The sequence below is a fragment of the Mesoplodon mirus genome (assembly GCF_964341445.2).
Source record: "Mesoplodon mirus genome assembly, chromosome: 3".
Taxonomy (NCBI): Eukaryota; Metazoa; Chordata; class Mammalia; order Artiodactyla; family Ziphiidae; genus Mesoplodon; species Mesoplodon mirus.
Genome location: NC_138978.1, coordinates 102,274,956 through 102,294,839, shown reverse-complemented (window position 1 = coordinate 102,294,839; position 19,884 = coordinate 102,274,956). Strand labels below are relative to the sequence as shown.

Sequence of the window (19,884 nt, the reverse complement as noted above, 5' to 3'; positions counted from 1 at the left end):
ATCTTCCACATGTCTAACACTAGAATTAAGGTATGTATGTAGGTGCTACACAAAGACAAGTTTTGGCTTGATCAAATTTTGGCTTGAGTGCCTACGGCATATTCCTTACATTAGCTTTTGTGTTCTTCATCACAACCCAAAAGAGTTGGTGGTATTATCACCGTCTTAGATTAGAAAACAGGTTCAGAAGTGAGTTTGAATTCAGACTCAGGTCTGTCTTACTCCAAAGTCCATGCCCACAGGATGGCAGGGGCTGCCTCAGGTCTCAGAGAAAAGTCTTTCACTGGAGGCGTTCAAGCCTGTAAACTGGCTATACTACCTGGTCATAAATAAAGGGAAGCCCTCAGGGAGAAGTTACGTGCTGGTCTTTTCCCTTCGGTTTTCTTTCCTTGGCAAGCAACTGACAGAATCTTAACTGAAATTTTAAAGTATAAACAACATTCTAAAGTTTAAGATATGATTTTTATTGAACATGTATAAGATTCACCTTTACATTACTCAAATATTTTACAATAAAAAATTTTGGCAAAGAAAAGGAAAACATTTCCTGGATTAATAGTTGGGCAGTTAAAATAAAGAAATATATAAATATGAAGGTCATTCTCCATGTATTAGAGATTAGAATACTAATGGAATCACTTCGATAAAAAATTTTTCATAAACATTTACACGATTACCCACAACTGTATCAATTTCCAGAGGACCAAACAAATGTCTAAGAGGAAGGTGATCCCCCAAGTAAGATGTATTTCCAAAAAAACAAACTGAATATACCCTAAATGTCTTCCTGTATGTGGGATTTGGTCAATGAATATCAGCAAAAAATTCATTGTTATATGCATAAGATGAACATAAACATTTGTAAATGTGGAGTTTGTTGTCCACGTAAATTAAAAATTTTGCCAGTTTTGTCATATGGAGAGTAGCTAGAGACCACCCACATGACCATTTAAAATATACTGTGTATATATTATCTTCTGAAAGGTCACATATATAAGGGAATAAGGCCTTTATATCTAAAGCAGTCTTAAAACAGGTTAATATAGGCATGTTTCATCCTCATCTTCTTTAACATCTCAGCTATTAAGACTATGTACAGTACCTAAGCCAACACATGGGTAACGGCACAACACAATTTCAACTACAGTACTAGGTTACATTAACATGACATACCATCCAAGAGAACTGACCAAGCATAATTTCTGAACTGCCCCAGTTAAAGATCTGGTAAAATAAAATGCAACCCTGTCATATGAGCCCAGTCTCTTTTAGAGCATTAACATATATAATGGAAGCCTAACACTTCAGAGAACTTCAACGAAGTATTTAATAATACCATCAGCATGAACTTGTAAGGTAGTCTAGTTGCCATGGAAATCTTAAATTCTAAAAATACTTCTGGATGTTTTAATATATTAAAACTCATTGATACCTGAATGTGTGTGTGACTGGAGGTTAGTAGGAGATTTTTTTTTCCCTTCTAGCAACAAATGGGCTAAGTGGTGGACCTCTGTGGCTCATGGTTTCCATTTAAAAAACCAAAAAGCACATATACAGAAGAATGTAGTTAGGACATCATTACTCTGATAGTATTTTGCTGAAATGGGTTGGTGGACTTTAGGATGCTTGGTCAAGACTTTCTCAGATTATAAGTACCAGTCCAAATTAGTTGTCTGTATACAGAAGCCTTCACCACCACCATCGCAAAGCGGGAGTCAACCATTAGAGTGTAAACTAATGGCCCAGGGCCTTCTCTGCCCTTTGCTACCCTTCACATCCTCTCTAGTCTTGGTCACCAGCACAAGTCATAGGAAGTGGGCTCCTGACTGGTCTCTGGTTTGTGTTTCCCCCAAACAAGGTATTTAAGACACTTCATTATCTGATCAGAAATACTTAGCTTTAAAAATACCATGAATCTTTTTCTCTAGGGTAAGATTAGAAAAAGAAAATGTTATATATTGGCAAATTCTCCAGGACTAGGTGATTTAAAATTCGACTTTAATATTAAAAAAATAAGACATTTAATATTTAAAAGTTGAAAATTTATTAAGATTTAATTTTTCAGATTTATTTTTGAAACTCAAAATGGAACCAAAAGTAGACTTGGTATTTAATAAGCAGATTTTTTTCAATAGCTATATGGTTAAGATATTACTAGTACATACTCTGAGAAAAACTAGAAAGTAAGACACTTAGGTCCTTTAACAAATATTTTCAAGGACTGTAATGAAATCTGATTGCAAAGTATGCCGACAGAACACAAAATAGAATAAAATAAATCCAGACTTTCACTGAAGAAAGCGGACAGCGTCATCTTTTTTCTTCCTAATGTTTCTACTTATCAAAACATATGTTATGCTTACTAGTACCTTAAGCAAGATGTATCTGGTGGCTGCTCAAATTATAAAGGCACGATTTTCAAAATCTCTCCGCATTCTGTTCTTAAAAAATAATGCTATATCATCTTAAATACCAAGAGCCAGTCTTATATAAAGGTATTGGGCCAAGGGCAGCCAAGGATGAGTAAGATGGGGGCAGTGCCCTAATCACAGCATCTTTTACATATCTGAAGAATGTCCTCACTGAACCTAACTTACAATCTAGTTTTTATTATCACTTTCAAAACTGCAAAATCATCTGCAGAAGTGCCAATAAAAAATATAGCCTGGAAATAATACTTTGAAAATAGAAAAACATGTTTTTAAGACGTCATAATAAATATCTCTCTAAACAATATCTTCACATCTCTATTAAAAACTTTCTTTGATTGTTTTTTTCTTCCCATGATATATAACGAATGGATCAATTCACCTGTTTATTTGCAGACAGCAAGTCTTTACCATTAAGGTAATATTTTCCTTGGTTAGACTAAAATGTTCAGGTCAATTTTTTTCTTCAAAACAAATCTTAAAAAATAAGAAAGCATGACTAATGAGTCAGAAAATCCTATCTTTCAACATTCAAGATATTCTAAAATGGGGTGTTATCTCTTTAAAAAAATATCAGAATCTATTTATAAAAGTAGTATTGAATTAATTTGGAATACCCAATCCTTGAAATATTAAAAAAAAAAACCCTAACATGAACTATTCAAAAAATTTCAAACCTCTAAATCTGGATATTAAAAATAAATTTAAAAAAGTAATATATTTTTCCCTCTTACTTTGCCAACATGGAAATATTAGACCAAAGTAATTCTAACACAGCACATTTCTTGGATATGGCTTTGAAAGTAAGGACTGGGAATTACCGGTTCTACAGAATCAACATTTTTCTTCAGTGACTGAGTGATTCCAAGAAAATTAAGATCTTTCCATACAGACACTGTCATGTAAGACCAGAAAAACTCTTAAGGTTTATCTGCTGTGCTATTTAACTGGATCCAGATCAGATATTCTTATTTTAAAAGCTCTATTTGATGTATGTTATATTCTATTCTTGCCTCAAAATAACTAATTTCTGATACAGTAAAGAAGAAAACAGAAAACCATGGGTCCATGTCAGTGATGTCAAGCAGCTGTCGCCTGTCCTTTATCCACTACCTCCTTGGAATAATTTTCAGTTTCATGTAAGCCTGAACTTACAGAGAAAAGCCAGCTCTGTTTCTGACCATATCACAATTTTCCTCCTGTTGTTCTAAATTTTGACTCCTGAAACCATCAGATATTATTCTGTTAGTTAACAGAGCTCTTACATTAGGGTGTCTTACGGTAGCCTAACATATGGAGTCGTAAACTTCAGTCTCTCATATAGTGCTAGTGGGAGTTCTGTAGCTCATCTAATATTAACAAGTAATGATACATACTGTGTAATAATAGCATTATACCCATTCACGTATCTCAGACTTAAATAACTCACATTTGTTATTCAATTTATGACTAATACATTTAGAATTAAGCATTTTACATGTTTAAAATGTAGTATAACACTTTCCCAAATCACGAACACCCATATTTTATATCAAATATTGCATCAAAAAGAGTGAATGAACTTAGTACAATACCGTGATAGTATAATATGGAAGATTTCCTTCACAGGAATTATATCTATTCTTGGCAAAATTTATAGAGTTTAAATTATTTTCACTTATTGTCTCTCAAACATAAAATTAAGAAATTAGAGCCCAAATCAGTCAAGCACTTCTATCACAGGTTTTACACTTCAACACTAAAATTATACTCAGATGCATAGTGCTGTTTTTCCCACTGGATGTTTTGAAAAAAAAAGCAGGCTTTTCATTATTATGTGTAGTGACCACAGAAGCTGTGTACCTATAAGCACACGTGGCACACTGCCCTGATACTACCATTCCGATGTTCCCTGTTGGTGGGTGAGAAAGGAGAGTGGTGGGCACCTTTAGAGGAGAAATCAGTGTTGGCTTTCCTCTTGATAGATGAACATGCTTCATTTTTTTTTAATAGGTTCACTTTCTCATAAGTGCTTGAATAAAGTGCCTTGACAGCTCAACTGACCACATCTTAAACTCCCAGGGAAGCTTCAGTTCACCAGCTTGATTTCTAGCGTTTGATCACAACTTGTTCATAAGCTCCAGACCCCACCCTAAAAGTAGGGAAAAAACAAAACAAAACTTCAAACTTGTGAGCTGTAGTGTTTGAGATTTTTCCAGTTAATTTTGTCCCCAAAGAGATAGTGCATTAGGCATTTTCTACTTGATTTGATATCCACAAGGTTTATATTAGATATCACAGAGAGAAAGTACTTGAAGTATTGAATGTTTGTAATTGATACACTGGGTGGGATTAGTCTAGTCCCTGATCACCTCATACTTATTCCCACAGTAATCTAGTAATGTTTCCAAATTCTTACCTATCAACACACTGTGGCAAACGTGTTTATATATAAATCCTAAAATCGGTCTTATCCAGGAGCATATATTGACTCTAGCAGTTCAGGTCTCGCGCTGACTTAATGGATGATAGTTTTTAGTTGCATGAGTAGTGTGGCGTCTTAACATACGTACTTAACTAGGAGGCGCAAAACTTATTTTAGTCAAATGCAAATGTCTTTATAAGTGGTCAGTATTGTAAATTATATCTATGCTAATGCAGATTAAAAGGGAAAATGCTCTTGAAGAGGGCTTTATTTCTTCACGAGCTTGGTTTGTCAGACTGCTGGCTGTCCTCCCACATCTACTCTCCCCTTTTCCATCGTTTTAGCTAGGGACAGCCTGCTTGGTTAGAGACCACATTTCCTGAACTCCTTTGTCTACAGGTGTGGCCTTGTGACTAAGTTTCACCCCCAGGGAACGTGAATGGAGATATGCCAACTTCTGCCTCACTGCTTTAAAGGGACATTGCTTGCCTAGGACTGGTAGCAATTTTGATAACACAGTTAAGGAGGATGGTAAAGGACAAAATGGAGGTACCTGCACCAATGAATCATTTCTGGGGCAAAGCTGTCCCTCCAGGCTGGCCATTTTATTTTGGGGTCTCTTTATTATAGCAGCTTAGCCTTTGCCCTAACATGCCAGGTATTAACTGACCTCTATTAATGAAATATGGAGAATACTAAAAGACTTAAAATTTGCAAGCTTTGTGAATAAAGTACTTAGAAATCCTTAAATTAAGTAAAGACCTCATCAACAGGCTTTTTTTTTTCTATTGTCGATTCACCTGGTACCTTGGCCTTACGTTATAATGGAATGAACACATGTTCCGTCTATTGTTTCTTGGTCTGGGAGGATAAGGTTTTTGTTTTTGTTTTTTTGGTGCTGAAGGAAAGTGCAGCGTTTATTGCAGGGCACCATGTAAGGAGTCCAGGGCAGGTAGCGCTCAAAACTTCCAAACTGGGAATTTCCTGGCACTCCATTGGTTAGGACTCCGCACTTTCACTGCCAAGGGCGCGGGTTCAATTTCAATCCCTGGTTGTGGAACTAAGATCCTGCAAGCCTTGCAGCATAGCAAAAACAAACAAACAAACAAACAAACAAAACACCAAACCAAACCAAACCATAAAAACCCCCGAACTCCCCTGATAAAGGTTTTCTATAAGCCTGTAAACACAGTGTCTTTCTGAGGGAGCTGGATTTATTTTTGGATGAGGATCATTCTACCCTTTCACTGACCCCTCCTGAGTGATCAGGAGGAAAGCTAAAGTGGTATTGCATGGTGGGAGGGTATTACTGCTTAAAGTTATCACCAGGCACCTATCTCCTCATTTGTCAAGATGTCAGGGACTACTAGCTGACATTTCACTCTGAGTATGCCAGAGATCAGTAAGACCAGAAGCAACCACCATGACTGGTCTCTGACCTTAATGGAATTTTAAGGGGAAACTCTAAAAAATGGAAGTAAGGTAGTGGTTAGTAGTCCACCAGGACTGAATTGGAATTCTCAGTTGATTGCTCAGAGACTTCTGTTCTTACAGATTCATTCTAAAGAAGAAATAGGAACATCCTCAACAGAATACCAGTGAACACTCTTTCACAGCTGCAGATAATCAGAATTTGAAGGAACCTTGGTGAGCACCACTGCACATAGGCTTTTAGATGCCCTAAGATGGTTCTGCTTCGGGCAGTGATGGAGTGACAGGAACCAGACTTTCGCTCCTGCTTCAAATAACTGGATAGACTATATGAAACAACAGTTTTCACACACTGGACAACAGGCAGCATGGGACTGGCCCTGAGATAAGGGAAAGAAAGAAAGAAAGCCAGACAAACTGCCTCAGCTTGCTGCCTAAAGCCATTTCCTTCTGGACTCTCCCAGCCTACAGTGAAGGGAGGGAGGACCCAGATACAGCTAGGTGGTCTCTGTCAGTGGAGGACTCAGGTCAGAGCTCAGGGATGCAGGAGCTACAATTCGTAAGTCCAGGGTACCAGAAGGAGTGGAGAAAAAGAATGGTTGCAGAATTTCCAATTTTGATGAAAACTGTAAACCCACAGATTCAAGAAGCTCAATGAACCCTAAGCAGAATAAACACAAAGAAAAACACGCCAAGGCACATCATAACCAAACTGCTAAAAACCAGAGATAAAGAGAAAAGCTTAAAAGCAGTCAGAGATGAAAGACAAATCACAGAGGAATAAAAGTAGAAACGAAAGCAGACTACTTGTCAGAAATTAAATGTCCCAAAGGCAAGCAAGGAGGTGCATGCAGGGTTCTGTAAGCAGCCCTGAGCTGGCCAGGCTATATCCACCAGACTTAAAATGGATTACTGCAAACAGTCCTCCCCAAGTCTCTATCACTTGTTGCCCTGTTCTCTTCAATCTCACAGATTCCCTTTTGGAACTGTGGTTCTTGTGCCTCTTCTGTGCCCTAGGTAAATGATTCTGGTTTCATCCTGTGCTACTAGTTTATCTTACATAATGGATCTAACACTAACACATTAGCTTCTCTGATGAATACCCACTATTTATGGAGAGCCTATGTGTACAAGTACTTGCTGGACAGTTCAAATTAACTGCCATAAGAACTCTGAAAGACAGACCTTTAATTAGTATATACAAAGTACTTGAGTGTTTACTGCATACCAGATTTTGTCCTAAGCATTACCATGTCTTCCCTCGTTTAATTTTAACAGTATTAACTCTTATGAGGTGGGTTCTATTATCATCACTATTTTACAGGTGAGGACACTGAGGCAGAGAGAAGTGAAGTAACTTACCAAAGACACACAGCTAATAAATGGTGGAGCTTGGGACTGAACTCAGGCAGCCCACTCCAGAGCGTGTGTTGTTCTCCCAGGGATGCAGCTGTCTTTTTGGTAGCAAGTGAGAGATGCAATATGTCAAGATCATGGCTAAGCTGGGTAATTATGGCTAAGCCAGGAACAGAACCCATATCTGACTCCATGGCCCATCCTCCTTTCACCATGACACATTGTTTCTGACATTCTTCAGCATGTAATATGAATCTACTTCAACCCCTAATTGTCCCTTTAGGCTTTCATGTATTGGGTGATTTTTTTTAATATTCATTTGGAAGGAGGATGGGAGCCAGAATTCTTAACTACATAAATGCCTTTATATCCTAGGTTCTAGATTCTCTCTCAACTAGAAATTATCTTTCTTTTCTCTGAGTAACAACACAAAAAGCTAGCATATATTGAGAACTTTTTATGTGCCAGGTACTGTGCTAAATAACCTTACATAAATGACCTAACCTAACCCTCACAAAAATCCTATGAGTTACATAACTTATTTATCATTCCCATTTTACAGGTGAGGAAAATGAGGCTTACAGAGAGTTTACTAACACTGTAAAGTCAATAGTGGAAGAGCTATGACTGGACCCTGAGCAGTCTAATGAGATAGCCCATGCATTTATTATTTTGGTTCCTTTTGGTTGGAACTGTAGCTTTTGCTGTTTCTCCACCTAAAATAATAATAGCTAGGGCTTACTGAGTATATCATGTCATTTATACTTTAAAACAACTCCATGAAGTAGGCATATAATCACATTTTTCAATAGAGTTAAGTTCAACTGAAGTTAAATGATTTACTCCCAAAGTGGTCTGGTTAAGATATGAACCTGTCTCTTTAACTCAAAAACACATTTTCTCTACCATACATATCATTGTCCTTATAAATGTCATTCTTCTACCTGTTCCCTGCTACTAGTCTTTCCCTGCTCCTATCTACCCTCAAAATTATGGCCAGTTACTTTTCTAAAATGCCAATCTGATAGGTCAGTTCCCTGCTGAAGAATGGCTCCCCAGTATACACAAGAAGGGTAAACATTTTGTTATGGGGACAGAGGCTCTTTACAACCTGTCTTCAAGATACTTCCCAGCCTCATGTCCCACAACTCCATTTCACATGCCCCACCTCCTTAGAAAAACCTGTTTATGGGCATTCTCTAAGTAGGTGATATTATTCATAAGCCAGTAAGATAAAATGATTAAGTACAATGAATGGGCTTTAGACTCAAGAGACATGGGTATGACCTTGGTTTTAACACTTACTAGCTTTAAGGCCTTCCTTGGGTAAACTTCCTTAACCTCTTTTTATCTTTGTTTCCTCTTTTAAAAAACTAATAATAGTATTGAAAGAGATGAGAATTGAATGAAACATACACGTGGTGCTCAGCACATAACTAATAAAAGTTCAATAAGTACTGCCTATAATTATTATATATTCACTATTATATAATTATATATTATAATTATTATCCCTGTTAAGTTCCTTCTATTTGTTCCTACTACCAGGAATATCTGTCTTCCACATAACCCTTCGTAACCGCTCACTTATCTTTTATTTTCCCAAAGACCCTCTTCAAGTGTCAACTTTTCCAGGAAGTTTTCTCTGAGTGAGGTGCCATCTCAGAGTTTCCTCTACTTCTATATATTATAGAATTTGTCATACTACTATAAAATTTAGTTTGTCTATTTCACCTGCTAGAAAGGGTCAGATAACAAATATCTTAGGAGGGCCACATAATCTCTGTTATACTGCTCATGGCTCCTACTGTAGTACAAAGCAGCCAGTTTAGACAATACATAAACAGGTGGGTTGTATTCCAATAAAACTTTGTTTACAGAAATAGGCAGTGAGCCAACAGGGCCCACGGGCTGTAGTTTTCCAAACTCACATACTAGACTATAATCTAGCTGGGGGTAAGAGCTGGGTCTTTCTTCTTTGCACCCTTACCCACAAGTTGGCCCAATAAATTGTTACTGAATTTAAAAAGTGCATAAGTAAATGAAAGTTACAAAAGGTCTAAATTGTGTGACTCCTCTATAAACCTCTGTTCAAATTAACTCCTCCTCCACAGCATCGTTTTATTCCCACCTATCACATCTGAAGGTAGTTAGTTGCTGATGTAGGTGTTTGCTCCTTTGTATCCTTTGGGCCCTGCAACATGCTGGACGCATAGGAGGTACTCAATAAAATGAGTACTGGTAGGAGAAATGAATTAAACATTCTTTCTGGTTTTGAGCATTAGAGAATAAAATAACTGTCTTGGACCAAGGGGGCTCCCTCCCCCTGCAACTCTGACTTAGACTGTCGTTGTGCTGGAATTCTACATAAATACTCCACAGAAATACTGGGTACTGGGTGCACAGGGATCAGGCTGTGGGGAAGCAGTGGAGTGACCAGAATTTCTAAGGTGTCCTCAGCACCTGTGCTCACTATCATCTGCTGCAGTGCTGGGAACCAGAATGCTAAGTCTGGCAGGTGCCTTTTCTTCATCTGAATCTAAATAACTACCAACATGAAGATTAGTTTTCCGAACTTATTTTTCTTAATATGTATGTTAGGCTCTAGTGGGGCGCAGAAAAGAGAGTACAAAAAAGATTAATATTAGCGTCTGCTACTGAGTGGTTGTGTAACTGCTCATAACAGACAAGATCACTGATGGAAAATATAATTTTGCTTTGCTGTAAGGTATCAGACTAAGAACTCTTTTCTAAATGTCCTTTTTATACTGCAGCTTGCCCAGTGCCTACCAGTTCTCTACTAATACATTCTAAAAATACATCTAAGGAAATCAACAAATAAACTTATAAAATACAATTTCAAACATATTCAGGATAAGGAAAACTAAGAGCTACACTAAGCTGTAATTCTTCTCATGGAACTACTAATATTGTGCTTTCTAGCCTCAATCTAATACAAACTTTGTAACCTTCATCTTCCACTCATGAGCATTTAAAAGAAAAAGTCAGTCTATTCTTTATTTTAGTAAGATACCCTTTGGACTACATACCTGTTTGGAAGATGATGACTGCCAAAGGTTGTACTTCCCCCAGGACCCACAAATAACCTCAGTCCTTCTTCTGCAATATACATTTACAATATTTGTTATAGGTACAATTATTAGATTATTGTCAAATAATATTCATATTATAATAAATTCACATTTTACATTCAGTTTTGTTAAAGAAATAAAAACTTAAAAAAAGAACTACATACATGTTTTAAAACAGGCAGTTTAAAAGATATCCTAATAGTTACTTCTTGTTAACTTTCTTAAAGCTATTTTTCTTAAAGCCCAGTAAAGAAGACAGCTGTTCCTACAAATTTCCTCAAGTAGGGTTTAATTATTTCTCTTTACAACCAGTTACATAATGAAACTAAGTCCATTGTTAACTGCTCTCTATTCACACCAGCATGAATAATTGTAACTTTCAAATTGGTGGCACGTAAATTTTCAGTTTCAGTGAAAATGCTAAGGAGGGAATGAGGCATTCTGTTACTCACTATCATTTTAAGATCACCACCTAACCTTCCAAATTGCAACAGTGACTTGAGGTACTTATGCCCAGTTATGACAAAGCAGATGTAGATATCTGTCATAAGGTATATAATCATGGCAGACATTGATGCATAGTTAAAAAATACAATAAAAGCTTTCTTTAAAATTGATATTTTTAAACTAAAGTTAATTCTTTTCCAAATTTAATATCCATTAACAAATGAAATAAAAAGTTATCTTCAGATTTTTATGGGTGTGAAATTTGTTTTACAAATACCCAACACTCAGTATCATAATGTACTGACTCTTTACTGCTGACCACATTGATTATACAAACCCAGGTCACGTACATCCATGTATACTTAATGGTTATCTACATACCTTCTGCACTGGAATCTAGGCTGAAGTCTTGACTTTGTAATATTTTCTCCACAATATCATCTGCATCCACTCTGGTGTCATCAACTCGCTTCAGCTGAGATTCTACAGAATCTTGTTTCACTGGGCATCTTTGAAAATAATTTTTAAAAATTTCCTCCTTTTTTATTATATTATGAAAAAAATGTGTTTTTTTTTCTTTTTTTCCATTTAAACTGAGACCAAAATGATACCTGTTGAATGTTTCCGAAGCTGTATCTTCTTTATCAGCTGTATCAAGATTTGGTCCAGCTATCTTTTGCTCAATTTCATCACATGGCTCTAGAATACTTTCAATTCCTGTTGATGTACTTCCCACTGAGGTATTTCTCCTGTGGCAGAGCTCAGAGAAACTAGATGACCGGGAGTGGCAAGAGCTATACCCTGTCAGGAAAATCACTCTGGATGTAACACTAGTATCAAACACACTGCAACCAAACATTCTCCTCCCGCACCATGGCAATTCCAAGTCCCTTCAGAGCAATTCAACTTCACTCTTAGCCTCTACCTGATACTTTTGACTGCTGGCTTGCATAGCTTGATGTTCTAGAATGTCCACAGGCACCAAGTTCATCTGGAACAGAGGCACTCTTTGCTGAGAGATCTGCAGTACGTCATAACATAATGTTACTATTACTGTCAACAAGTCAATGGTCGATTTGTATTCTAATCTACGTATTTTAGAAACTAAGTTCATTATCAAGTTACAGAGTGAAAGAGATCCCTTTAAATCAGTATAGTGTAAACAACTGTGCTGCAAGAAATACTGTGCAAAGAACGTAAATTCCTCAGTTTACTGAAGTGCTATGGTACTTTTCATAAGATTTATTAGCACTCTATCTTAAATAAAACTATTTCAGTTCTTACATTTAGTATTCCTCTTATAAAAAGGAGTCAGATGGATTCTTATAAATTCTCACAAAATTGCCAGGTTTTTGGGGTGGTTTTTGAGGAACCCTCACTCCCCAAATCCATCACGACAGTAGACACTTGTTACTTTTACGTTAGCGATGCTGGTGCTAGGCTATAATTTGGACAAAGGTCTGTGGTTTAAATCAACACAGCATGTGATGTAGCACTGAGAATAAGTTTCTTCAGAAATTGATTATAGTATTCAGTTTCAAAGTAAATGTACAAAAACAGCAGTGTCAAAGCTATTTCTATTAGTTTCCTAATAATGTGCGTATTCCGGATGCCAATTATGTATTTCCAGAACTAGACTTCTTCCACAGAATGCAGAAGGGTGACCATTTTCATTAGGGTGAAATATTTGGAAACTAGAACTGTTTTTCACTTAGAGGCAAAAGGAAACCAATTGAGTAACACAGCAATTATAGCAGCAGTTCTATAAATGATATTGAACACAGATGGGCCAACGAATGCTGCCAAATAAGTAAGCTGCTGGAGCGACCTGGCCCTTCTGCAAAGGGTTTCTCATTTCTGGAGAGACTGTAAGGTACAAATCCAAACCAGCATCCCTAGTCCTGCTTGACAGTGGTCCTAAGCCCAAATGTTTGGCTACAGCAAATTCTGAACTAAAAGAGTTGGTTCATATCAAGAGTTATATACTTTACTCCTAGCATTGGCTCAGATCTTAATTCATCCATTTATTTATTGGTTTTCAAAATGTATTCATTCACTAAATATTTATTAAGCTCTTACCAGGTCAGTGCCCAATACTGTACAAGATATAGGGGTACAAAATAAATAAGATAAAGTAGATGCTTCACAGTTTAGAGTAGAAGCAGTTATAATACAACGTGGCAAGTACCAAAATACAAGCACCAAAAAGAAGCTATCAAGAGCTCCAAAGGACAAATGCATCGAACACTACTTGGTAATGAAGGAACAACCTCATAGAGGAGGTTAACTCCAGGTCTTTAACAATGCATAGGAATTTCTCGGCTAGACTAGGCAGGGAAAAGCATGCCTTGTCTGTAGGAAAGCAAACAGTTTGGTAAAGTTGGCATATAGGGTAGTGGTGTAGATGACTGAAGGAAAGAGAGAGATGAGCAGATGCCTGCTAATGAAGGACCTTCTCCTATGGGTTTAAGGAAGGAAATAATTCAATGGCTTTAAGAAAGGGTGTGACTTGACCAGATTGACATTTTGGGAAGATCACTTTGGCAGCAGGATGAACAGGGGGTGAAGGAGTGAAGATTTTCATAATAATTCAGCTGAGAGATGTTGAGCAGGCACAAATGACAGTACTTAATTACTAACTAGAAGTGTGTGCCAGGATAACTGCAACAGAAAATACAGGGGGAAGAGTTAGGAAGACGACGTGCTGGGTATGTGGAATTTGAGACACCTGAGGACACCCATTCACTATTCATGGAATTTCTACTGTGTCCCTGGCCGTTATGCTATTGATACGAAGAAAAATTAAGACCTGATCACGAAGAACTTAGAAGCTTGCTGAGAAAAGAAGATAAACAGATGGGTTTCAGTCTAATGTGACATAAAGTGGACCTTTCCAAAAAGCATTTGGAAATATGTGCCTGTGGTCAGGACGGAGGCCCGGAGGCAACACGAATTTGTAAATCAAACATATTAACTCATATTTACATGACCACATTTACCTTTATGTGATAGTTAAATCCCAGGTACAGATGCCATTGCCCAGGGAGAGTGAGTGGAGGGAACCAAATCCTGGAGAGTATCGATATTTTAACAGGAAGGTGGAATAAGATAAAGAAGCCTCTGAGAAGCTAGAGAAAAGAGGTGGGAGCCAAGGGAAGAGAAAACTTCCAGAGAGAATAAATGGCCAATTTATTCAGATGAGAGCAGAAAAAATGCCCACAGGATTTGACAGTCATGTTCTTGGAGACATCATCAAGAGAGGGCAGAATGTAGAAGCCAGACCACACATGTGTTTAGGAATAAATGGGCAGTATATTCTTCCTAGAAGTTTGGCTATAACTTGCTCCCCTGAGTCTGAGAGAAAGAGGGTGGGGGATGGTGGGGGAAGGAGAGTGCGAGCCTATGGGAGAGCAGTAGATGGAGAAGCATGTAGGGCTAATGAGTGTTTGGTTTCCAACATGAGAAAGAATTCATAATATTTAAATGCTGAAGACAAAGAGCTAATGGAAGAGTTAAAAGTACACAAAGGATTCACTGATCCCAAATCAGGAAATTTGAGAATCCTTATTACGCATAAGAAATCTTATCTTTGCAATCTGAAAAGTGGTGAAAATGTTAACCACATCACTACACCTTTCCTTTCATTCTTTCAAATAATAATCCTGGTCACATGGCGTGGGAGAAAAAAGGAAGCTCATAAATGCTTTTGCCCCAGCCAACTTGACATTCCCCCACCTGCTTTTAGCTCGGGGAGCAGCCTATGACCAGGTGTTTACCTGGAGAAGTGGCCCCCGAGGTGTGGCCTGGGCAGCAGGAACAGCAGCATCACCTGGGAACTTAGTCATGCAGTTTTCAGGCCGCAACCTAGATTTACTTAATCAAAAACTCTGGCTGCAGTGTCAGCAATCTATGGTTTAACAAGCCACCAGGTGATTCTGATGTGCACTAATGTTTGGGAACCAATGACAGAGGGTACGTGATTCATGGAAGTGAAGCACCATCTGAGAGGTGACTGGCAGAAGCTGCCGGGCATGTGGAACAGGAACAGTCCTGTCGTGTCCTGTCGGGAACAGTCCTGTCGTGTCCTGTCGTTTCTGTGGGGAGTAGAGGCATACAATGGTGGGGGTGGGAGTGTAACTGCAACATCTAGCTTTTAATCGGTCAGAGGATAACACACCTTTTAGATAAAATGAAGCACTGGCTTAAACAAAAGTTGCATGATTGAAACTGCTGATAATTATTGGCCCATTTCAAGTCATATATACCCACAGAATTTTAAATCTGGGAGGGACTTTGGGAAACTTTTAGGGTAGTACTGTTTCTCACAAACTGAAAAACCAGTAAGCAACACATCCATACCTGCTAGCCGAAGAGGAATTTTGAGAGTCTCTCCACCTTTTCTATCTTCTTCCAGAGATTCAGATTCACCAGCAATTGGTATAGACATTGATGTAGAAGGAGGCCTGTAAATAAACATTTCTAAGGGTCAGAACTTGATTTCTGGTGAATCTGAAAGTTCGAAATATTATTAAGAGGTTGGTTGTGTAGTTACTACACAGCCTTAGTAAGGTGCCAGGTGATGTTGCCTCCTTGAGGATGAAAGTGACAAAAATCAACAAATAATGTATGAACATCCTCAAAACGTGAATAAAATTCACTGGGGAAAAACGGGTTTTTACACAACAAAAAAAGTGAGACCAGAAAGGCACTGATTTGGGAAAAGAGAGGAGGTACGTTCTCAGCAGTGTCAGTGGAGGGCGCCTCGTCATCTCTACTCTCAGGCCAGGCAGGGATGTTTCTGTGAGATGGAGGTGGTGGCACAAGCCCCTTGGCAGCTGAGGCTGGAGGGGATACCTCATGCCTCCAGCTCCGGTGCCTAAGATCTCTTGTTGGCTCCATTAACTTAAATTATCCATGATTTTATCTTCTTCCTTCTTCCCTGTAAACAGTCCACCTGCCCCAGGGAGAGTCTATAAAGAGCCCCAGTTGTTTAGATTTGATACTTTGGGCTGTATTCTCTGGGAGTAGATGATGGATAGATTTTTACTGGATCATTCAAGGCTCCCATCTCCATGTAGAAGGTGTGAAGCAGGGAGGGGCAAGATTGAGTTCTAAGAACTTTTTTTGTTTAAAGAGAACATCCTTAATTTTTTGAGTTGGTTACTGAGAGGAAAATCACATCTTCCTAGAGACTATCCCTTGGTCACCTGAAATAAAACAGGAAGGCGGTTGAAGGGGGATCATGAAGTTGATCCATTACGCGGCAATTCTTTAAATCTTACTGTATTAGTTCACTTCAGGCTATTCAGGTCCTTGGGAATATAGACATTTAAGACTGCCAGTAAACCTATTTAATTGATAGATTATTCCTATCCCAGGGTCTCCTAAATTTCAAAACTACATATCCTATTGGGCTATGCAGGATATTTATCCTGCAAGTTTCTGTCCAACTAAGCTCATACTCTTTCCCTAAATCTGTTTTCTTCCTATATTCCCCTTCTCTGTGAATGCCATTATAATCCAAAAGTCACCAAAACTAGAATCCTAGATATTGCCTCTGTCTCCACACAAAAACTATTAGAACAAATAAATGAATTCAAAGGTAGCAGGATACAAGATTAATATACAGAAATCAGTTGCATTTCTTTACACTAGCAATGAAATATAGGAAGGAGAGAGTGAAAAAAACAATCCTGTTTAAAACTGGGTAAAAAGAAAAACAATAAAAACAACCCTAGGAATAAATTTAACCAAAGAGGTGAACGACTTATATGCTGAAAACTATAAACATTGATAAAGGAAACTGAAGATGATTCAAAGAAATGGAGATATCCCATGCCCTTGGACTGGAAGAATACTGTTAAGATGGCCATACTACCCAAAGTGATCTATAGATTTAAAGCAATCCCTATCAAAATACCCATGACATTTTCTTTCTTTTTTTAATGGATTTTTTAAAAAGTTAATTATTTTTTTGAATTTTATTTTATTTTATACAGTAGGTTCTTATTAGTTATCTATTTTATACATATTAGTGTATATATATCAATCCCAATTTCCCATTTCATCCCACCACCACTCACCCTGCTTTCCCCGCTTGGTGTCCATGTTTGTTCTCTACATCTGTGTCTCTATTTCTGCCTTGCAAACCAGTTCATCTGTGACATTTTTCTAGATTCCACATATATGCGTTAATATATATTTGTTTTTCTCTTTCTGACTTACTTCACTCTGTATGACAGTCTCTAGGTCCATCCATGTCTCTACAAATGACCCAATTTCGTTCCTTTGTATGGCTGAGTAATATTCCACTGTATATATGCACCACATCTTCTTTATCCATTCGTCTGTCGATGGGCATTTAGTTTGCTTCCATGACCTGGCTATTGCAAATAGTGCTGCAATGAACATTGGGGTGCATGTGTCTTTTTGAATAACGATTTTCTCTGGGTATATGCCCAGTAGTGGGATTGCTGGGTCGGATGGCAGTTCTATTTTTGTTTTTTTAAGGAACCTCCATACTGTTCTCCATAGTGGCTGTATCAATTTACATTCCCACCAACAGTGCAAGAGGGTTCCCTTTTCTGCATTGGGTCTTCGTTGCTGTGCACAGGCTTTCTCTAGTTGTGGTGAGCAGGGGCTACTCTTTGTTGCAGTGTGCAGGCCTCTCATTGCGGTGGCTTCTCTTGTTGCAGAGCATGGGCTCTAGGTGAGCAGGCTTCAGTAGTTGTGGCACATGGGCTCAGCAGTTGTGGCTCGTGGGCTCTAGAGTATAGGCTCAGTGGTTGTGCTGCATGGGCTTAGTTGCTCTGCAGCATGTGGGATATTCCTGGACTAGGGTTAGAACCCGTGTCCTGTGCATTGGCAAGCAGATTCTTAACCACTGCACCACCAGGGAAGTCCCACCCATGACATTTTCCACAGAACTAGAACAAATGCTCCTAAAATTTATATGGAACCACAAAGACCCAGAATTGCCAAAGTGATCCTGTGAAAAAAGAACAAAGGTGGAGGCATAACCCTTCCAGACTTCAGACTATACTACAAAGCTACAGTAATCAAAACAGTGTGGTACTGGCACAAAAACAGATATACAGATTTAATGGAACAGAATGGAGAGCCCAGAAATAAACCCACACACTTATAGTCAATTAACCTATGACAAAGGAGACAACAACATATGATGGAAAAAAGGCAGTCCCTTCAACAAGTGGTGTTGGGAAAGCTGGACAGCTACATGTAATCAATGAAATTAGAATACTGCCTCACACCATATACAAAAATAAACTCAAAATGGTTTAAAGACCTAAATATAAGACATGATGCCATAAAACTCCTAGAACATAGGCAAAACATTCTCTGACTAAATAAGCACCCCAAAGTTCATAGAAGCACTATTCACAATAGCCAAGTCATGGGAACAACCCAAGTGCCCATCAACAGATGACTGGCTTAAGAAGATGTGGTGTACATATATATATATATATATATATATATATATATATATATATATATGTGATGGAATATTACTCAGCCATAAAAAATGAAATATTGCCATATGCAGCAACATGGATGAACTTGGAGAATATTACACTTAGTGAAGTAAGTCAGACAAAGACAAACATTATATCATTTAAATGTAGAGTCAAAAAAGTAATACAATGAATCTATATACAAAACAGAAAGAGACTCACAGACATAGAAAACAAATTTATGGTTACCAAAGGGGAAAGGGAGGGATAAATTAGGAGTATGGGATTAACAGACACAAACTACTATACATTAAATAGATAAGCATCAAGAATTTATTGTATAGCACAGGGAATTATATACAATATCTAATAATAACCTATAATGGAGAATATGAAAAAATATACATAACTGAAGCACTCTGCTGTATACCTGAAACTAACACAATATTGTAAATCAATTATACTTCGATAAAAAAAAAAAAAGGAGTTCCCTGGTGGCCTAGTTGTTAGGATTTCACACTTTCACTGCCATGGCCCTGCAAGCCGCATGGCATGGACCACAAAAAAAAAAAAAAAAAAAAAGTCACCAAAACTAGAATTCCAGATATTGCCTCTGTCTCCTTCCTATTCACTTTTCTTCATATCCAATTAATTTCCACACCCCACAGATTCTCTCTTAATATTTTTCCTATTCATGACCTCTTCTCTGTCTCCACCAATTAATTGAGTTTGGCCTTTGTACCTGGATGAGTGCAAGAGTCTCCTAGCTAGTCTGCCTACCTCTATTCCATACTACTCTTACTGTGGTCTTTCTGAATGTGCATATGCACATGTTACTGTCTGATTTAAAACACTTCAATAGTAGGGGACCTTAAAGATGGCAGAGGAGTAAGACATGGAGATCACCTTCCTCCCCACAAATACATCAGAAATACATCTACATGTGGAATAACTCCTACAGAACACCTACTGAATGCTGGCAGAAGACCTCAGACCTCCCAAAAGGAAAGAAACTCCCCACGTACCTGGGTAGGGCAAAAGAAAAAAGAAAAAACAGAGACAAAAGAATAGGGATGGGACCTGCACCAGTGGGAGGGAGCTGTGAAGGAGGAAAGGTTTCCACACACTAGGAAGCCCCTTCGCGGGCAGAGACTGTGGGCGGAGGGGGAGAGCTTCGGAGCCACGGAGGAGAGCGCAGCAACAGGGGTGCGGAGGGCAAAGCGGAGAGATTCCCGCACAGAGGACTGCTGCTG

The 19,884-nt window shown here is 38.1% G+C and overlaps 1 protein-coding gene across 2 annotated transcripts in view; it reads right to left on the bottom strand.

Annotated features, from left to right (window-relative positions):
• Nucleotides 1-440: 440 nt before the first annotated feature.
• EEIG2 (EEIG family member 2) overlaps nucleotides 441-19,884 on the bottom strand; it is a 103,777-nt gene continuing 84,333 nt past the window's right edge. For both annotated transcript variants that reach the window (XM_082615352.1, XM_082615353.1), the window contains exons 6-11: nucleotides 15,519-15,622; nucleotides 12,085-12,180; nucleotides 11,771-11,960; nucleotides 11,541-11,668; nucleotides 10,671-10,740; nucleotides 441-4,560 (exon numbers count right to left, since the gene is read on the bottom strand). In XM_082615352.1, coding sequence (XP_082471478.1) covers nucleotides 4,518-4,560; nucleotides 10,671-10,740; nucleotides 11,541-11,668; nucleotides 11,771-11,960; nucleotides 12,085-12,180; nucleotides 15,519-15,622 — 631 coding nt within the window. In that variant the 3' untranslated portion in view covers nucleotides 441-4,517. The remainder of the gene's footprint in view (nucleotides 4,561-10,670; nucleotides 10,741-11,540; nucleotides 11,669-11,770; nucleotides 11,961-12,084; nucleotides 12,181-15,518; nucleotides 15,623-19,884) is intronic.